The 20,796-nt window shown below is 50.3% G+C and overlaps 1 protein-coding gene across 1 annotated transcript in view; it reads left to right on the top strand.

The window, feature by feature from the left end:
* The window catches only part of Nos1 (nitric oxide synthase 1), a 114,672-nt gene extending 94,213 nt beyond the window's left edge, over positions 1–20,459 (top strand). Inside the window, exons 21-29 of the mRNA XM_051161628.1 lie at positions 4,473–4,666; positions 5,815–5,984; positions 11,145–11,355; positions 12,285–12,372; positions 13,365–13,486; positions 14,945–15,093; positions 17,524–17,718; positions 18,600–18,718; positions 19,837–20,459. Coding sequence (XP_051017585.1) covers positions 4,473–4,666; positions 5,815–5,984; positions 11,145–11,355; positions 12,285–12,372; positions 13,365–13,486; positions 14,945–15,093; positions 17,524–17,718; positions 18,600–18,718; positions 19,837–19,852 — 1,264 coding nt within the window. The 3' untranslated portion in view covers positions 19,853–20,459. The remainder of the gene's footprint in view (positions 1–4,472; positions 4,667–5,814; positions 5,985–11,144; positions 11,356–12,284; positions 12,373–13,364; positions 13,487–14,944; positions 15,094–17,523; positions 17,719–18,599; positions 18,719–19,836) is intronic.
* The last annotated feature ends 337 nt before the right edge of the window (positions 20,460–20,796 follow it).

Raw genomic sequence — 20,796 nt, 5'->3', positions numbered from 1 at the left:
ATGCCGAAAAGAAAGTGGGAATTGATCTGAAAGCCTTTCGCAGTCTTAACAGCGCTTGAGCAGCGGGCTCCTGAATTAGAGGCCTCACAGCGCCCCCTGCTGGCTGGTGGCTTCTGCTAAACTCTTCCTGTCACCAGTGGAAACCGTGATGGTGATGTCTTTGCTCCCAGGAACCAAAAGCTGACGTGAGCTAGAGAGAAAAACCAATCATATGAGATGCTGTAACTGACAAGCTCAGTATCCTAGAGAAGACAAGAACCTCTTGGGAGAAGAGAGGAGCGTTCCAAACCCTAGAAACACAGTTAAGCCTCCCAAGTTGCCCACCGTACTGCAAACGGGGGATCAAGTAATGACTTCACATTTCTCCCCACCCTACATACACACAGAGATATGTGCCAGTTTAGCTATTTTTAATAACGGTGGCTATTCATAGCACAAAGGGGCTCTTGGTTGTGCCAAAAACATCCCTAAATAGCAAGTACTCTTGGTCTATTCAAGTGTGATTTACATGTGGGGAACGCCAGCTTCTCCCTCCACTGAGACCAGTTGGCAACAAAGAAAGAGCAAGGTCTGGAGAGGTAGCAGCCCGTAGCTCAGAGTGCAGATTCACCCAGGAACAGACTCAGCCAGGTGCAGGCTCAGCCAGGTGCAGACTCAGCCAGGTGCAGACTCAGCCAGGTGCAGACTCAGCCAGGTGCAGGCTCACCCAGGTGCAGACTCAGCCAGGTGCAGGCTCAGCCAGGTGCAGGCTCAGCCAGGTGCAGGCTCAGCCAGGTGCAGACTCAGCCAGGTGCAGGCTCAGCCAGGTGCAGGCTCAGCCAGGTGCAGACTCAGCCAGGTGCAGGCTCAGCCAGGTGCAGGCTCAGCCAGGTGCAGACTCAGCCAGGTGCGGCTCAGCCAGGTGCAGGCTCAGGCCAGGTGTGCAGGGCTCAGCCAGGTGCAGACTCAGCCAGGTGCAGGCTCAGCCAGGTGCAGACTCAGCCAGGTGCAGACTCAGCCAGGTGCAGGCTCACCCAGGTGCAGACTCAGCCAGGTGCAGGCTCACCCAGGCGCAGGCTCTTCTGTATTCAGACTCACCCAACAATAGACTGGCCTGGGTGCAGACTAACCCACAAGACACCATCAAACCTCTACCTAGGTTCATAGGTATGATGTGCAATGCAGTATATTTGCTCCAAGACAATTTTATTCTTTTTTCTTCTTTTCATATATACACCTGTTCACATGTATGAGGCTCATTATGCATCCATGCCTACATGCACATGAGAGCCCCAGGTTAATACTGGGAATCTTTCCACCTTATTCTTTGAGGCAAACCCTCTCAGTCAAACCCAGAAGCCCCTGAAACTCTTGCTAGCCAATTAGCTCCAGGTACCCCATGTCCCCACTGTCTGAGGTTAAAATTGCCAGCAGACTACCACACCCACCTTGTACTTAGTGGGCTTGGGAGAGGTGAAGCTTGTACTCTTATTTGCAAAGCATTTTAGCCGTTGAGCCATCTCCCCAGGCCCCTTGCTTTCTCTCTATTTTTCCCATCCATCATCATCATCATCATCATCATCATCATCATCACTGGGGATTGAATCCAGAGCCTCTCATTGGCTAGGCAAACACTTTACCACTGAGCTGCAGTCCCCATACTAAGATTTTTTATTTCTATGTCTGGGTGTTTTGTCTGCATGTATGTCTGTATACCATGTATATGTAGTGCTCAGAGGCCAGAAGAGGGCGGAGGAGCCCCTGGCAGTAGAGTTACAGAGAGCCACCATGTTGGTGCTGAGACTTGAACCCGGGTCCTTTGGAAGAGCAGCCGTTGCTCTTAGCCGCTGAGCCATCTCTGCAGCTCCAGCCCTGAGGCTTTTTAATGGACTAAAATAATCATACTTTAGGCCGGGCGGTGGTGGCGCACGCCTTTAATCCCAGCACTTGGGAGGCAGAGGCAGGCAGATCGCTGTGAGTTTGAGGCCAGCCTGGTCTATAAAGTGAGTCTAGGATAGCCAAGGCTACACAAAGAGACCCTGTCTCGAAAAACCAAATAATAATAATAATAATAATCATCATCATCATCATACTTTGAGTATCTTATGTATTTGCTAGTGTGATGTTTTCATTGTTGGTGGTGCTGGGGATCGAACTTAGACCCTCCCCCATCCTGGGCAGGGTTAGATCTCAGGTAGTCCGTAAGTCTCTTCGGCCAGAAGTAACAAGAAACAACTCCTTTGGGCAGATGGGAACCACCTCACAAGTTCCTCTGGGACAGGTTGAGCCCTGGATATATGGACTCCCTGAGACGTGACAGTCAGGGGCTGAAGCCCCAGTCCTCTTTTCACTTTGCTTTGCCTGCCCAGCCTGGTCTTGGACTCAGGAGGCAACCTTGAACTTGCCGTGGTCCTGCCTCAGCCTCCTCAGTAGCTGTAGGTATAAAGATTTCTGCCACCAGAACCAGCAAAAATTCAATTTTTTTTTTTCTTCTTTAAGACAGGGTGTCACTATGTTGCCCTGGCTGTCCGACAACTCACTCTGTAGACCAGTCTGGACTCCAACTCACAGAGATTCACCTGCCTTTGTCTCCTGAGTGCTGGAATCAAAGTGTGCACCATTATGCCTGGCCCAAAATTCATTTTTGTAAAAAAAAAAAAACAATAGGATATATTCATGCATATGGGTTGTGGTGTTGTTGTTGTCTTAGTTTTGGCTTTTTGGTGTTTTGAGACAGGGTTTCTGTCTGTAGTTTTGGCTGGCATATGAGTGTTTAACCTGCATGTACGTCCGTGCATCACTCACATGCCTGGCACTGGAGGAGGCCAGAACTGGGCATCAGATCCCCTTCACTGAGAAAGAGATGGTCGTGACCCACCGTGTGGGTACTGGGAACCAAACCTAGGTCCTTTGCAAGAGCAACAAGTGCTCTTAACCACTAAGGCATCTTCCCAGCCCCAAGAATTCATTCTTTTGGGGTTTTAAATTTTTTTTAAAAAGATTTATTAATTATTATGTATACAGTGCTCTGCCTGCATGTACACCTGCAGGCCAGAAGAGGGCATCAGATCACATTACAGATGTTTATGAGCCACCATGTGATTGCTGGGAATTGAACTTAGGGCCTTTGAAAGAGCAGGCGGCGCTCTTAACCACTGAGCCATCTCTCCAGCCCTCTTTTGGGTTTTTTAAAGTTCCATTTTATTCTGTGTGTGTAGATGTTTTGCCTGAGTGTGTGTATCTGTGTGCCATGGATGCAGCACCCAGAAGAGGGAATCCTATTCCCTTGGAACAGGAGTTACAGGTGATTGTGAGCCACCATGTGGGTGCTGGGAATTGAACCTGGGTCCTCTACAAGAGCAACCGGTGCTCTTAACCGCTGAGCCATCTCTCTAGCCCCAAGAGTGTGTTCTTGAAGCAGCTGGTTAATGCGGTCCTCCTGAACTTGAAACGCACAAACCCATGCAGAAGGTGTGAGCAGGTGCACAGATTTCTTCTTCCCAAAGCCCTTCACTCTCACACACTGATGCATCTACGCACGAGAGACCCTGAGCCTCTGGCCAGCTCTTTCCTATACTACAATATAGAACCTTCTTGCAAAAGAGAGTAGAGGGCCAGCAAGAGGGCTCGGGGGTAAAAGGCGCTTGCTGCCAAGCCTGACAACCTGAGTTCAGTCCCTGAGACCAGAAGAGCAGGAGGAGAGAACCAAGTCCCTCAAGTTGTCCTCTGACCTCCACACATGTCCGTGGCAAGCACATGCCATTGCTACCACCATACATGTGCACACATACACACAACATGCACAAGTGCATGTGCACACACACATTTAAAAAAAATAAGAGAGAATTCTTAGAATTCTGTAAGAACTAGAACTTCATAAATTGGAGACATCCTGCCTGTGGCTCCAGTGAGCTGCTGGTTCCTGAGAGACCACTGATGGATAATAAGGGCATAGCTAGCAAATAGTTAACCTTGGAAGCCTGAAATCCCTTCAATCAGCAAGGTCTCAGGGCGTACTCTGTGTCAACCACTATTGTGGTGGGGGTAAAGACAAAGCCAAGGTGGAGTGTGTCGCAGTGTTCATATTATACTGTAGTGGTAGAAAGTAAGGCAGAAGCAGGAATATAAGGGGGACAGACAAAATGGCAGGGCTCAGAGCTTGGGGGGTGAGAAGGGACCAGCATGGGAAACTGAACTGGGAACACCAGAGAGACCATGAGAGCTCGGAGGCTGGATCCAAGAAGAGCGCTGAGATAGAGGTGAGTCATCACACATGTGATGCCCCTGGCCCAGGACCTGGCTGTTGGCTCTGCGATGGAGAACCAACTGGCAAGCTTGGCAAAAGCTATGGGGTGAGTGTTCGGCATGCACCTCACCAGACCAGAGCCTGGGAGCATGGAAGGAGGAGCTCTGCAACCAACAGAGGCAGGCCAGGGGACAACGTAAGGACAGGGTGGTGGTCTCTGTCCCATGATCCCCCTTGTTCCCTGCAGCCGATCAACCATCTTCGTGCGTCTCCACACTAATGGGAATCAGGAGCTGCAGTACCAGCCAGGGGATCATCTGGGCGTCTTCCCGGGCAACCACGATGGTCTCGTGAATGCCCTCATTGAGCGACTGGAGGATGCGCCACCCACCAACCACATGGTGAAGGTGGAGATGCTGGAGGAAAGGAACACGGCTCTGGGTGAGGCTCCTCACTGCATCTGCTAGAAGGGCTGGGAGGGCCTCAACCCCAGCTGAGCAGAGCAGCTGACAGGGCATGGCCGGCCTCGTTTGTCCATGAGGGCTTCCTACCTCACTCCAGCCAATGGACATGTCAGCAGTAGCCTCTTTTCCTCCTTCTGTCTTTCTGTTTCCTTCCTTCTCTTCCTCCCTCCCTACTTTCCCTCCTTGCTTCTGTTCTTTTTCTATCTCCCTCCCTCCTTCCCTTCCTTTCTTCCTCCTTTTCCTCTTGCCCTTCCCCGCCCCCACCCCACCCCCCGCCCAGTCAAAGCCAATGAGTCTTCGAGCTTCACCTTCCCCTCATAGATATGGGCGGGCTCCAGGACAAGGAGCTGGTGGTGGCTGTGCCTGACAGCCTGTGACGCCATGACTGTCACCTGTATAGAGGAGCAAACTAGAACGTAAAAATGGCATGCCATCCATCTGTAAGGGCCTTCCTGCAAATGCTCCTGGAAGGAGCCACTATGAGGAGAGACACGCCCCTCTTAGTGAATCCAACCCCACATAGTATCTGTGTTAGACCAGAATTACCGTCATGTCTTGAGCTGATGATGGGGCAGGGGCTCGTGTTTGGAAGGGACACAGAGGCAGAATAGGCTTTCCTCTGTGGAGGAAGGGTTCCTGGACCCCTAGATGACCTCGGAATCTATACATGCCCAAGTTCCTTATAGAAAAGGCGTGTTTACACAACACTTATGCATGTCATTGTATTTACATACCACCTATGCACATCTTCCTTTTACTTTAAACCCCTCTCTAGAAGGCTAACCCCCTGTAATGTAATGCTGTATAGTCGCTACACCATACTGTTTAGGGATAATGAAAAGGAAAAGTGCCTGTACAGTTCAGTACAGATGAGCTTGCTTTCTCTCTTCATTGCCTCCGTCCCTCTGTCATGTGCACTAAATGCAGAAGCCTTGGACAGGGAAAGGCGGGGGCACAGCCAAGTTAGAGCAAGGTGTGTGTGAGGTCAGGATGCCTGCCATCACACTTGAAAGCTGTGTGGTCTTGGACAGATTCCTTAACCTCTCTGTGCTTCCTTTTCCACGCTTGGAGAGATGACAGTGGTGAGGACCAAGTGACCAGATCATCCCCACTGTGCTTCCCCAGGTATCATCAGTAATTGGAAGGATGAACCTCGCCTCCCACCCTGCACCATTTTCCAGGCCTTCAAGTACTACCTGGACATCACCACGCCGCCAACGCCCCTGCAGCTGCAGCAGTTCGCCTCCCTGGCCACCAGTGAGAAAGAGAAGCAGCGGCTGCTGGTTCTCAGCAAGGTGGGTCTTGGGAGCCCTGCAGGGCCTGGGCTTTGAGAAGCGATGAAACTGCTCTTCCAACTGTTAGCAGCAGGTGGCAGTCTTGAGCAGAGAAGGGGCGGAGAACGGGGCAGGAGGGGTGGAAGCATGTCCTCATTTGCATATGGCCGCCATATTGGCTCGTCCCATCTCTCCGCAAATGGAGAGTGGCCCCTCTTGAAACCCAGTAGGCTCTGGCTACCACGGACGTTGCTGTAACTCTTACCACCTTCCTTTGCGATTTTGAGCGCTTGTCAGTACCACCTTAATCCATACATGGAAGAAAGGGAAGCAGAGATCCTCATAGTGGGTTTAAAGGTGCCCGCCCCAAGCTCCTATGCAGCCTTGCTCAGTAAGGCATCAAAGCCTGGGGATGTGCCTCAGTGGGTACAGCTTTTGCCTAGCACACAGGAAGCCCTGGGTTCGATCCCCAGCATCACATAAACTAGATTTGGTGATACATGCCTGATATCCCAGCACATGGCAGGAGGATGGATCAGGAGTTCAAAGTTAGAGAATTCGATGCCAGCCTGGAAAGCATGAGACACTGTCTTTAAAAAAGATAGGACTGGCAACATAGCTCAGTGTGTAAGCATACCTGATGTCAATTCAGTACCTCGGGACCCACCTACGCCTGAACATTTTCCTCTAACTTCCACTTGCACGCGCATGCGCACACACACACACACACACACACACACACACACACACACACACACACACCTGTGCCCAAAAAAAATAAATAAATAAAGGCTGTAGGCTGAAGAGATGACTCAGCAGTTTAAAGCACTGGCTGCTCTTGCAGGGGGACCAGAGGACCAAGGTTTTCTTCCCAGAACCCACATGGCGGCTCACAACTCCGGTTTCAGGAGGTCAGGCAATCTCATTTGACCCCTGGAATTTGACCCCTGGAATCACGGGGCAAACTCACGGTGAACACACATGCACTCAGTCAAAACAGTCATACACATAAAATAAATAAACCTGAATTTTAAAAACAAATATTATTTAAAATAATGACACCTACTGCAATGGACCACCCAACATACCCTTTCCCAAATTGGGGTTGGGGGATGCCATGGGGTCTCCTCCCCAGGAAGCAAGACCTAGCAGAGGCAGTTTCTTTTGCTATCCAAGAACGGGGCCTGGGTGGTGAGTAGCAAGGGAAAGGCTCATTAGCAAGTGCATATTATCAAGAAATGTGAAAATAAACACCAGAAGGTATGTAGGACTCTGAAGTGGGGAGCCGGAGACAGATGGCATGGTAGAACGGGCGGCCGGCACTGCAGCCTGAGCTTAGTGCGATTTTATAACTTTTAGAGTATGCATAATTTAGACTAGAAACTTGTGGTTAATGGGGTGGGGGGTGAGTACCAAAAAGGAACATTTTTTTTTCATAGTATTCGTTGAGAGAGAATTTCATATAAAGTCCATTTCTTCTTAAAAGCACAGAGTCTCCAAGACAAGAAAAATGAGTGACGTGGTGATGATGATGATGGTGGTGATGATGATGATTGTTGTTGTTGTGGTTGTTGTTACCGTCTTTGTCCAAAACATCTGGAGAGGGGGCCGCCAGAGGGGGCTGGGAGACTGCAAAACAAAGCTGACCCCAGAGAAGAAGAGAGAGAGGTCAGATGAAAGTGTCCCAGCTTGCACTGTGATTTCTGAAAAATGGCCAAGGTCCTTGTGGGGTTCTGGAGCCAAAGTCATAGTTCTCTAGAAGGGGTTACCTTGACATGTGGCATGGCCTTGAGCATCCTGAAGAATCGAGGTAGCGGTCCCTGGTCCCTGGGAGGTCAGTTTTACGTGAATGCCCCCATTCTGAGTCCTCCACTGGAGGCTCTTGCTTGTGAGATCTCTGTTGTGTTTTGAATATGAATTGTGGGCTAGAGGGTTTGTTCAGCAGTTTAGAAAACTTGCTGCTCTTCCACAGGACCCAAGTTTGGTTCCCAGCACCCACATCAGATGGCTCATAACTATCTGTTAACTCCAGCCCCAGGGGATTTGGCCTCTGCTGGCACCTGCACTCAAGTGCACATACTCGCATGTAGACACACACACATATACACACCTATACATAATTAAAATAATAAAAATAAAAATTTGAATGTGCAGGGCCCCCCACTCCTGCACTTGGCCCCCACTGGTGGCGCTGTCTGAGAAGGTCATGGAGCTCGTGATGGGCAGGGCCTCCTTGGAAGAAGTGAATCATTAGGGGTGGGCCTTGAGGTCTTAAAGCCCAGCCACACATCCCAGGCTATTCCCTGCTTCGTTCCTGCTGCACGCATGTGCAATGGGAGGGCCACCTGATGCTGCTGCAGCCACTTGTCCACCATGATTGGCTGCATCTCCATGATTTATAAACCAAAACCAACCCACCTTCCTTTTGGGTCTATTCTTGTTGGGGATTCAGACAAGCAGCAAGAGAAAGTGAGTCTCCAGCTCCTGGAGGCCAGTGAGGCAGTGTTGATGATAGATACCTTTAAAAGCATCGTTATCAGGGCTGGAGAGATGGCTCAGGAGTTAGGAGAACTTGCTGTTCTCAAAAAGACTGGAGTTCAGTGCTCAGCAGTCACATCAGGTGACTCACTACCTGTAATTCCAACCTGTAACTCTCAACAGGCTGTAATTCTAACTCTAGGGAGTCTGGCGCCCTCTTCTGGCCTCCAACAGGACCTGCACTCACACACAGATACACAGACACAACACACACACACACACACACACACACACACACACACACACACACAGACAACACAGATGTAGAAACATATACATAAATAATTTAAAGTATTTTTTAATGTAAAAACTATTCTTACCTTGCAGGCCACACAAAGCGTGTGACAGTCAGGAATTGGTGGGCTGGCTAAAGGTTGGCCTCCCCAGGTCAGATGTAAAGCCTAGTCCCGGCTTACCAGGACTCTTGAGTCTCAGCGCCCTCCTCTGAGAAACCGGATGAGGATAAACAGCTGTTGTAGGGTGTCTATGGCCCCTGGAGTCCTCACGTCAAAATTAAACTCCCTCAGTTAGATTGTCATTTAACAAGGGGCTGACATTAAGGGGCAGGGGCAGGGCTGGGAGTACAGCATGATGGTTGGAGGGTAGAGTGTGTGCAAGGCTCTCAATTTGATTACTAGAACTGGTACTATAGAAGGGGACAGAGAGCTGGGCAGTTGGGGTGCACGCCTTTAATCCCAGCAGTTGGGAGACAGAGGGAGACAGATTGCTGAGTTCGAGGCCAGCCTACTCTACAGAGTGAGTTCTAGGACAGGACATCCAGAGCTGTTACACAGAGAAACCCTGTCTCAAAAAAGCAAAAAAAAAAAAGAAAAGAAAGAAAGAAAGAAAGAAAGAAAGAAAGAAAAAGAAAAAAAGCCGGGCAGTGGTGGTGCACACCTTTAATCCCAGCACTCGGAAGGCAGAAGCAGGCAGATCGCTGTGAGTTCAAGGCCAGCCTGGTCTACAAAGTGAGTCCAGGACAGCCAAGGCTACACAGAGAGACCCTGTCTCAAAAAAGAAAAAGAAAGGAAGAAGAGGAGGAAGAAGGAGCAGCAGCAGCAGTTGAGGGTGGGGGGAACAGAGACAGGAGGGAGGCAAAGGAAGAAGAGGGGAAGGAAGAAAGAGGAAAATGAGGGAAGGAATGGGGGGTCTTCTACAAAGCAATTGAATCAAGGGCTATGCATTCATAGATTGGATCAACATTGTTTATAAAAATAAACCAGGGCTGGGTGGTGGTGGCACACACCTTTAACCCCAGCACTCAGGAGGCAGAGGCAGGTGGATCACTGTGAGTTCCAGGCCAGCTTGGTCCAGGACAGCCAAGGCTACACAGAGAAACCTTGTCTCAAAAAACAAAAAATAAAACAAATAAACCAGGAAAACTTCTTCTCCCCTTCTGCCATATTAGAGCTTGTAGCTGGCACCATCTATGCACAGTAGCTCCTCCCTAGACACCAGATAATGCTGGTGTCCCTGTCACGAACCTCCCGAGTATGCAAGAGAGAATTCTATTGGGCCAATTAAAGAGCGTTGGGTACTTTCAGAACGTCTACAGGCATCTCTGTAACCAAATGCCCAATGAGAGGCAACATAAGGTGAGAAAGGTTTTTCTTGGGCTTACAGCTGACAGGATGCAGCCATCATGCTGGGTCACAGTGAGCATGCAGCAGTCACAGTGAGGTAGCTGGTCACATTGCATCTGCAGTCAGGAAGCAAAGCGTGATCAGGAAGCGGGACTAACTATAAAACTTGATGTTCTGCCCCCTCATGACACTTCCTCCAGCTAGGCTCCTCCTTCTGAAGACTCCACAGCCTCCCCAAACTGCCCCACCCACTGAGAACCAAGTGTCCAAACACACAAGCCTGTGTGGGACTGTTCACACTCAAACCACAACCATTAAAAGTCCATCTGTTCAACCAAGGACAATGCATACAGTAAACACTGAACCCCTACTCAGATCTAGCCAATGGACAGGACATTCTCCACAGTTATGTGGAGAGTGGGGACTGACTCAGACATGAACTCTGGTGTCCCATAGTTGACCACTTGCCCGTGGTGGGGAGGCCTGGTGGCACTCAGAGAAAGGATAAGCAGGCTACCAAGATGAGACTTGATAGATAGCCTATGACCATATAGTAGGGGAGGAGGTCCCCCTCAGTCATAGACCTAGGGAAGGGGAATAGGGTGAAAGTGGGAGGGAAGGAGGAACGGATGGATACAAGTGAGGGGAAAACAATTGAGATGTAACCTGAATAAATAAATTAATTAATTATTTAAAAAATTTTAAAGAAAAAAAAAAAGTCCATCTGTTGCCGGGTGGTGGTGGTGCACGCCTTTAATCCCAGCACTCGGGAGGCAGCGGCTAAAGGGTCGCTGTGAGTTCGAGGCCAGCCTGGTCTACAGAGTGAGTCTAGGACAGCCAGGGCTACACAGAGAAACCCTGTCTCAAAAAAAAAAAACAAAAAAACAAAACAAACAAACAACAAAAAAACAGTCCATCTGTTTCAAAGCCGGAGCCACGTGGCCCCACTTTAGGTACCGAATGCCCTCCGGTCAGTTCACCTTTTCCCTGGCCCTCCTCCAAGCCTCACAGGAAATCCAGGGCCTGAACTCCAGCCCCTCTCTGTTCTCTCTTGCCACAGGGGCTGCAGGAATACGAGGAGTGGAAGTGGGGTAAGAACCCCACAATGGTGGAGGTGCTGGAGGAGTTCCCGTCCGTCCAGATGCCCGCCACACTTCTCCTCACTCAGCTGTCACTGCTGCAGCCTCGTTACTATTCCATCAGCTCCTCTCCAGACATGTACCCCGACGAGGTGCACCTCACTGTGGCCGTCGTCTCCTACCACACCCGAGGTACGCGCGTGTGCGGGGAAGTGTGTGCTGGGAGACCCTTGGGTCTGCATTTTCCTCCGAGGTGTCTGGAGGTCTCTCTCTCTCTCCCCCCCCCTTCAACTGCCTGTGGAACAAATCCAAAGTCTTGCAAGACACTCCCAGCCAAGCCCAGGGACTAGAGCAAAAGAAACACAGCAGGATGAGTGTGTCCCCATGGGTGAGCTAACCCTGAGTGTGGTTAGAAATAGGTGGTGAGACGTAGGCAAGGTAGCTAGGTGAGGTGGTGGCGCACGCCTGTAATCCCCAGCACTCGGGAGGCAGAAGCAGGTGGATCTCTGTGAGTTCCGGGCCAGCCTGGTCTAGAAAGGGAGTCTAGGATAGCCAAGGCTACACAGAAACCCTGTCTCAAAAAGAAAAGAAAAAGAAAGAAGGGAGGGAGGGAGGGAGGGAGGGAGGGAGGGAGGGAGGGAGGGAAAGAAATAAACAAGGTTTGTGTTTGGGAAGCTGAACCCTCTCTGAATCACACTGTCCTCTCAGACTCCAAAGTGGCACCTAGAACAGGCCTCCCCCCACCCTGTCTTCCGTGCTGTGTAGCGCTCGCAGGGGTATCAAACAGGCCTAGCTGGAGCTCAATTACACAAGCTCTCTTGCGGTCAAGTAATTGAAATGAGCCTCGAGGCTCGGAGACCCATTCAGAGCACCTTGACCCCGGCCCTCGAGCGGGCAGGGTCTGAGTATTCACAACCAGACCAATCCAAACCCTGAGCACGTGCCAACCTTAGCTCACTCCAGTCGTGCGAGCCCCACTTCCTCTTCAGAGGCAGAGATCCAGATCCAAGGCAACAGCACTTGGTATTGAGCTGGGAGATGCCTCCCTTAGCGGGGGAGGATGGGGGAAAAGTGAAAAGATACATGCCATAATGAGATGGACCACCTGCTCATTCCATCAGATGGGGAAGGACCGGTTCACCACGGTGTGTGCTCCTCCTGGCTCAACCGAATACAGGCTGACGATGTAGTCCCCTGCTTCGTGAGAGGGTGAGTGGCCCGTGAGGACAGGTGTGTGGCCATCTCCCATCAGCCATGCACTGGAGTGTATGAAGGACCAGCCTGAGGAATTCCCAGTGCCCACTTAAAAGCAGCCAGGCTGACACATGTCTGTAACCCCGGTGCTGGGTTGGGGAGGCAGTGACGGATGGGTCTGCAGAGCTTAGTGACAGCTAGCCGAGGATGAATCGGTGAGCTCCTGGTTCGGTGAAAAGCCCTGGCTCCAAAAACAAAGTGGAAGGGGCTGGAGAGATGGCTCACAGGTTAAGAGCACTGACTGCTCTTCCAGAGGTCCTGAGTTCAATTCCCAGCAACCGCATGGTGGCTCACAGCCATCTATAATGTGATCTGATGCCCTCTTCTGGCCTGCACGTGTACATGCAGGCAGAGCACTGTATACACAGTAATAATAAATATTTAATTAATATTTAAAAAAACAAAGTGGAAAGCAATAGAAAGACATCCAGTGTTGACCTGTTGACCTCCAATGTCCACATGTACACATACACACATGCATGCATGTGCGCATACATACACATGTGTATATATATGAAATTTTATAAATGTGTATGTTTTCATATATACATATATGTATATATAATATGAATTTTATAAGTTAAACTTCAACCCATGGTGATTTTTCACCCTATTCCTACCACCCTGGGGTCATTGGATAATGTCCAAAGACAGCTTGGATCGTCATTAATCATGGAGTTACTCCTGACATCAAGCTGGTAGGAACCCAGGGCCAGGGTGACACTTGAACTCCCACCATGCATATAATAGCTCCCCAACAAAACGGTGCCCATCCCCAGAGCCAGAACACATGGACAGTCCCAGTTAGCTCAGAGAAAAGAATTCCCACTCTAAAAGAGGGCCCATGGTCCCACTAGCCTCTCTAAGACGGCTACCTGGGCTACCCTGGGGTCGGTCATTGGTGTTGGAGTGCCACGCAGCAAAGCTTCTGTTTCTTCTTTGTCCAGTGCCCCTAGCTTCCACCTGCCTCGAAATCCCCAGGTCCCTTGCATCCTGGTTGGCCCAGGCACGGGCATTGCACCCTTCCGAAGCTTCTGGCAACAGCGACAATTTGACATTCAACATAAAGGTACATGCAGTCCAGGGGCCACTGACCTCTGACCCAGAGAAAAATGTAGGGCCCCAGCTCCACTTCACTGCCTGGGGAGTGGAGAAGAGGGGCTCCCACACTGATGTGGTCACAGCAGTGCCGTTTGAACGGCCCACCCAAACAGACCTGCTACATGGCCTGTCTCAGGGACCTGAAATCTCATCCTCAGAGGACAGCTCTTTGACTGGAGACTTGGTCTAAAAGCCCAAAGCACTCGTCCTTGTCAAGTGGATTTGTGTGTGTGGCTACCTCATGGCCATCCCAAGAACAGGCTTGCTTTGGGAGAAGGGGAGAAAAGATTCCCAGTTGCAGACTGATTAAACAAACAAGGAGTCAAATAGGACAGGACAGAAGGACAACACAAATCCAAATTTAAAACCCAGACCAGGTGTGCTAGTGCGTATCATTAAAGACTCGGAGGCAGATGAATCCCTGGGACTTCGGGTCAGCTTGGTCAGCACAGTTCTGGGCCAGCAAGTATTAATGTAGGTAGATATGTAGATGGATGGATGGGTGGATAGAAAAATAGATAGATAGATAGATAGATAGATGATAGGTAGATAGATAGATAGATAGATAGAAAAATAAAAATGGCCCATACAGATATGCTTCTGACAGAACAGACCCCAAGAGGTCGTTGGCAGTGTTACCATTGGCCCATTGCACACCAAACAAGAAAAATATAGTCAATATTGAACACCTATAGACTTATAAACAATTATTTTAGAGAGTTTACATCATTTTTATAAGTGGAGTTGTAACTGAAGGTACAAAGGACGATGTATAGGCGTTCTAGAAAATGCTATGCTTCAGCCAGGCCTTGGTGGCCTTTAATCCCAGCACTTGGGAGGCAGAGGCAGGCAGATCACTGTGAGTTCAAGGCCAGCCTGGTCTACAGAGTGAGTTCCAGGACAGCCACGGCTACACAGAGAAACTCTCTCTTGAAAAAACCAAAAAAATAAAGAAAATGCTATGCTATTTTACATGAGGTTTTCATACCTGGGAAAACCTGGAATCATCCTTTTTCTTGCATCCTGAGGGATAGCTGTGCTTCCCTCAAATGGGAAAACTGAGGCCCTGAGAAGGCTTGCTGAGGTCATACAGAGCCGGGATCAGACCCAGGCCATGGGGCTCCAGTCTGAGCTCTGAGAATTTTCCAACAGCGGCTGCTAAGGAGTCAGGGCTGAGCGAATGAATGGAGTGAAACCAGGGAAGGAATGTCTCATGAACGACCCCTGTTCCCCAAAGACTGTGCTTGTCCATGCGCATGGATGCAAATGTGTGGGTGCCCCTGTGTGTTTAACTATCTGCCCCATGCATGTGAGCTTTCCTCTGCACGCTGTGCCCGGATGCCCCTGCACCCCAGTTCCTGTAGCTCAACCACTGCCCATGTGGGCATCAGAGCCATCTGTGATACGGAGTCTTCTTGGTCCCCAGGAATGCATCCCTGCCCCATGGTCCTGGTCTTCGGGTGTCGACAATCCAAGATAGATCATATCTACAGAGAGGAGACCCTGCAGGCCAAGAACAAAGGCGTCTTCAGAGAGCTGTACACTGCCTACTCCCGAGAACCTGACAGGCCAAAGGTAACCCAGCCCACACCCGGCACAGAGTGCGAGCATGAATAAATAAGCTTGCGCATGTCAACTCCTCTTCCCCCTCCCTTACCTCCTCCCTCCCTCCTTCCCAGTTTTTATTGCCCACTTGGAACAATCTAGAATCGCCTGGGAAGGGAGGCTGGAGGACTCGCTGGACTGGGATTGGGTTAATCAAGTGGGAGGGCTCACCTTGAATTTCATGGGCGGTACCCTGGCCTGAATGAAAGCCCGGATAGAGCAGCCCTCCCGCTCTGCCCGTGACAGTGGACCACCTGACTAGCTGCTTCATGTTCCCACCACTGTGACACTGTGACATCCTCCCAATGATAGAACTGAGCTAAAAATCAACCTCCTCTGCCCTAATTTGCTTTCATCAGGGTATTTTATCACAACAACAGAAAGGAGACTAAGACACCCCACTTCTGAATGTACCCAGAAGGCCTGTTGAGGACCAAGTCCCTTGAAAAGACTTAACAGATGTGTTATATGATCTTGCTATGTAGCTTAGACTGGCCTAGAACTCACTTTCTGTTTGTTTGTTTGTTTGTTTTTGGTTTTGTGAGACAGGTTTTCTCTGTTTAGCCTTGGCTGTCCTGGACTCACTTTGTAGACCAGGCTGGCCTCGAACTCACAGCAATCTGCCTGCCTCTGCCTCCCAAGTAGAACTCACTTTTTAAAAGTTGGTTTTTGGGTTTTTTTTTGTTTTTTGTTTGGTTGGTTGGTTGGTTGGTTGTTTTTTTGTTTTTGTTTTTTTTTAAGATTTATTTATTTACTATGTATATAGTGTTCTGCCTGTATATGCACCTGCAGGCCACAAGAGGGCACAGGATCTCATCATAGATGGTTGTGAGCCACCATGTGGTTGCTAGGACTTGAACTCAGGACCTCTGGAAGAGCAGCCAATGCTCTTAACCTCTGAGTCATCTCTCTAGACCTAGAACTCACTCTTTAGCCCAACCGGGCCTAGAATTTGTAAACTTCTTGCCTCTGCCTCCCAGATGCTGGGATTATAGGTAAATTGTATAGGTGGATACAATTGTAGAATTGTATGGCACATTCTGTGTTGTGTTTATTAAAAAGAAAAACAAAAATGCAACTTTTAAATAGGGCCCAGCTGAGCATGGTAGCCCATACCTAGAATCCCAGCACTTGGGAGGCTAAGGCAGCAAAATTGTGAGTTCAGGGCCAGCCTGAGCCACACAATAATACCAGTTTCAAAAATAATTAGTTAGTTAGTTAAAATTAAAAGTTAAGAAGCTCAACCTCTTTTTATTTTACAGCCCATGGGAGAGAGCGCCAATCAGAATAGACATAGGCCACGGGACTGGAGCTCTGACTGCTGGCTTAGGGGGCAGGTTAGAGATCCCAGGGACCACACTAGGACCTATGACATGAGGAGAAGGGACCATGAGAGGACGTAGAGAGTGGCTGGTTGATGCCTGGTTGGGTGGTCATCAGTGGAATCTACCGACTGAACACCAGCCTCACACAGGAGGAGTTTCTGGGCCTTTAAGTAACTCTGCAATGCAGTGCCTCTGTGGCCACCTCGCCAGGCTCTAGCTTGCCCCTCACTTTCATCATGGCTGTAATAGCCAGCTTGTTTGGAGAGCTAAGGTTGGCCACAGAGCTTGGCAGCCCCTTACCTTGCCCCATGCCTGGCTTTCCTGCCCTGCCTATTCTCTGACCCAATGGTGACCACCACCCCTTGGGGAAAGGAGAAAGTAACTTCGGCCATAATAAAAACACTTGGCAAAAGCAACTTACATCAGAAAGGTTTTATCTGGACTCACAGTTAGGGAGTACAGGCTAAGGTCTGTCTGTCTGTTGTGGTGAGGAGGGCATGGCGGCAGAACCCGAACCAGACCAGTCATGGGTGCAACTGCAGTCGGAAGGTGGAGAGAGATGAATGCTGGCACTCACTCTGCATGCTTTCTCCTTTTATACACTCAAGAACCCCACCCAGCCTTTGGAATAGGGCCACCCCTATTCAGGGTGGGTTTGCCCACCCCCACTACCCCAGTCCAGAGACTCCCTCACAGAGGTTTGTCTCCTGGGTGACTCTAGGTTTTATCAAGTTGATAGTCAAAATGAACCTTACATGCTGGAGTGGTGTTCTCTGCCCCCTCCTCCTCCCTCCCAGATGATCTAGGGAGCACTGCCCTGGCTCCCTAGCAGAGGGTGCTCAGCAGCCAAGCCCCAGCTACCCGAGGCTGGAGTCAGCTCACTCCACATCATGGTTTGGTTCCCTCTTTCACTCTTTCTGGTCCCCTTGTCCCATTTCCCTGAGGCTAGCTCACAAAGTATCTCTCCCTACCCACAAGCCCCACTGCATCACACTCTGGTTCCTGGGGGGGCGGAGGCTGCGCTGGAGTCTCTCACAGAGGGGGTGCCCTCTCTCACCATCTTCCTCCTCTGTAGAAATACGTACAGGATGTGCTGCAGGAGCAGCTGGCTGAGTCTGTGTACCGTGCCCTGAAGGAGCAAGGAGGCCATATTTACGTCTGTGGGGATGTTACCATGGCCGCTGACGTCCTCAAAGCTATCCAGCGCATAATGACCCAGCAAGGGAAATTGTCGGAGGAGGACGCTGGTGTGTTCCTCAGCAGACTGAGGGTGAGTGACAGCTGGCAGCCAGCATCTAGAAGTTTCCCTCTCATCCAACCTGTATCATAATTCAGGGAGCTCTTTCTACCCTTGCAACTGAGTACATGGGCCTTGCCACAGGAGCAGAGTGTGAGAACTGAGTACACCATGGGCCTTGCTGCAGGAGCAGGGTGCTAGAACTGAGTACACCATGAGCCCTGCTAGGCAAGCCAAGCTCCTGGCCACTGCCCTCATCAGCATTGAAAGGAATCTCTCTTCCCAAACACACACACACACACACACACACACACACACACACAAAATGTCACTCTTAAATAATATTCTTCTTAACTGACAAACACACACACACACACACACACACACACACACACACACACACACCTGCCACGGGGCTTCTAAACCTGCCCCCTCTCCAACCCTATTTTCCCCCTCCTGTGCTGGAATCAAAACCCAGGGTCTTGTTCATGCAGAGGAAGCGCTGTACCACTGAGCTACATCCCCAGCCCCCACAGCTACTTTCTTTTTCCCCTCCTGTCTCTGCTGGTACCAATTGGCTGCGGCATCTCATATGGATTCAGCCTTCTGGGATCTGAGCTTCAGGAGTGAGTTGGAAACACAAGAGTGAGAATTAGAAGCTTCCACCTTTCTTCTGTGCTCAGAATCCTCAGGGAGGCCACCCTATACACCCCAAATACCCCACAGATTCTTTGCCTAGAAAGGCACAAAAGGGCAGGGTACTGCTAACCTGTAGCCTTAGAGACCAAAGATACCCCAGGACCTTCAGCTCAGCCTTTGCCTGGGTAGATGCTGTGCCATGTATCGCTCTGTCTGTCCCTCTCCAAGCCCCTTATCTGCCATTTGATCCATCCCCTGACTGTGTCTGTCCATAGGATGACAACCGGTACCACGAGGACATCTTTGGAGTCACCCTGAGAACATACGAAGTGACCAACCGCCTTAGATCTGAGTCCATTGCCTTCATTGAAGAGAGCAAAAAAGACACAGATGAGTAGGTCATGTCTACGCCTGGGGAGGAGGGGCTGCAGCTGGGGGAGGGGGGAGGAGTCCATTTTACCATGGGAGGGCGGTCCCCAGACCAAAATGCACAGCCATGATCCTGCTGCTATCTGGGCAGAAGGTTGCCCATTCGAGGCCAGCTTCTGCTACACATGGAGACCTCTCCACGATAAAACAAAAGAAAGGGGTGCCCATTCCCCAATCCTGCTAAGTCTGGCATTCCAAAGTCAGGGCACAGTGGTTAGCAAGGCCTCTGGGAGACTCTAAGGAGCCAGAGAACAGCAGTTCCTGCTCTGGGTGCTGAAGCCTGTCTAGGGCGCCACCTTGTGGAACAACTACTGTAGCTCTTGATGCCCAGCCCCACCCCCACCCATACGCTAAAAGTCACTGGGGATAGTCTCATAGATACAGATTAAAACGAATAGAATCTTGACAGTTTCCACTTGGCCTCCTGAAGTTGCTGGAAACAGCCCGAGGCAGCATGAAAGTGGTATGAAGGGTCATTATTTAAACCTTCCCTCCCAGGGTGCAACATGAGGACCAGTGTGCTGATGCCCACCCCATCTTCCTACACTGCCCTTTGCCCTTCCCCTTAAAGAGGGAGTCCTGCCGCCACTCTCCCAGTCAGAGCGGCTTCATTTCCTGAGCCTCCTAGCTGTTTCTCCTTCAGCTCAACTGTCGCAAACACTGTCTGTCCACGCAGCTTACACTATTGTTGCACGTGCACACGTGCCTACACATGTATATATACCTGTGCGCAGGCGCCTGCAGGGTTAGAGGCAATTGTGGACTGCCCCACATACTGGGAACTGAACTCAGATTCTCTGGAAGAGCAGCAAGTACTTTTTGACCATTGGGATATCTCTCCCTGACCTTCTGGTCTATTTATTGTTTGTTTTTGTGTTTTGTTTTGGGTTCTGTTTTTTGTTTGTTTGTTTGTTTTGAGACAATCTATACAGCCCAGGCTGGTCTGAACTGGCTCTCCTCCTGCTTCTGTCTCCCAAGTGCTAGGATTACAGATGCATCCCCACTGTCACACCCAGATCACCCAGAGAAAGCTAAGGAGCCTGGCTTCCATGTCACTAACGCCCTCCCCTTCTCATCCAACAGGGTTTTCAGCTCCTAACTGGATCCTCCTGCCCCATAGGATGGTGGGGTGGCCACCCCAAGTGCCCAAGCAAGGGCGGCTGCAGGTTGACTAAACGCGGACACACATGGCTAAACCTTCCCCAGGGGACCCCGAGTGGCCTCTTGTCCTGTTACTGTGTCCTGGTCCTTTCTCTCCCTCTGGGATCTCTCACCCCCAACCCTGGGTTTTCTCCTTGACTCTTCTGCTTGGATGCATCGTCCTTGTACCCTGCAGTGGCTCTCACAAAACCGAGTCCTCCCTACCCACTGCTGCCAAGGGCAGGTTGCGGTGCATGAAACCACTGGGTCATGGCTGTCCCTCCCATTGGGGTCTGAAGGTGGCTGGCACTGGGGCTTCAGATCATCCCCTCTTCCATCCTTTTTTATGATGGTGTGGGGGGATGTCAAGCCTAGCTCTTTGGGGTCTGTCCTTTTGCCTGCACATGTGTGCTGACCTTACATGTGATTCCACTGCCTTCGTGAAGGGATGTTCAGTGCCATGAAACGTGTTCCTAGTTGTTGTTAATCCCTCCCGTGTCCACCATGACAGGCCTGCCTGCGTCAGCCTCCCTGGGACACATCGAGCCCCCTTCCTAATCTAGATGAAGTGATCACAGAAGGCGCTGGGTGTGTGGTGAAGAGAAAGCTGTCCTTATGAAAGAGCCAATCCCACAATGCCAGGTGTTCAGAGTCTGACCCTGTCAGTCAGCAGAGGTCTATCTGGGAAATGTACTCAGACAGTGGATTGGGCAAGCCCCTCCCCATTCGCACCAATCCCAGCCATGGGCCCTGCTGCCATGCTGTGCAGAAAAGCATTCTGGGAATAAGGACTTTCGCTACCAAGATTGTTCAGGTAATCCTTTTTAAGTTTGTCCTCATTAAATGAATGGATGGGCCCTCTTTAGAGCTTTGAGCCTTAGCAAGTGTCGAGGAGGAACAGGA

Source organism: Acomys russatus, chromosome 19 (genome assembly GCF_903995435.1).
Source record: "Acomys russatus chromosome 19, mAcoRus1.1, whole genome shotgun sequence".
NCBI classification, from domain to species: Eukaryota; Metazoa; Chordata; class Mammalia; order Rodentia; family Muridae; genus Acomys; species Acomys russatus.
Note: the sequence above shows the minus strand (reverse complement) of the source record. Positions and strands in the feature narration are given on the sequence as shown.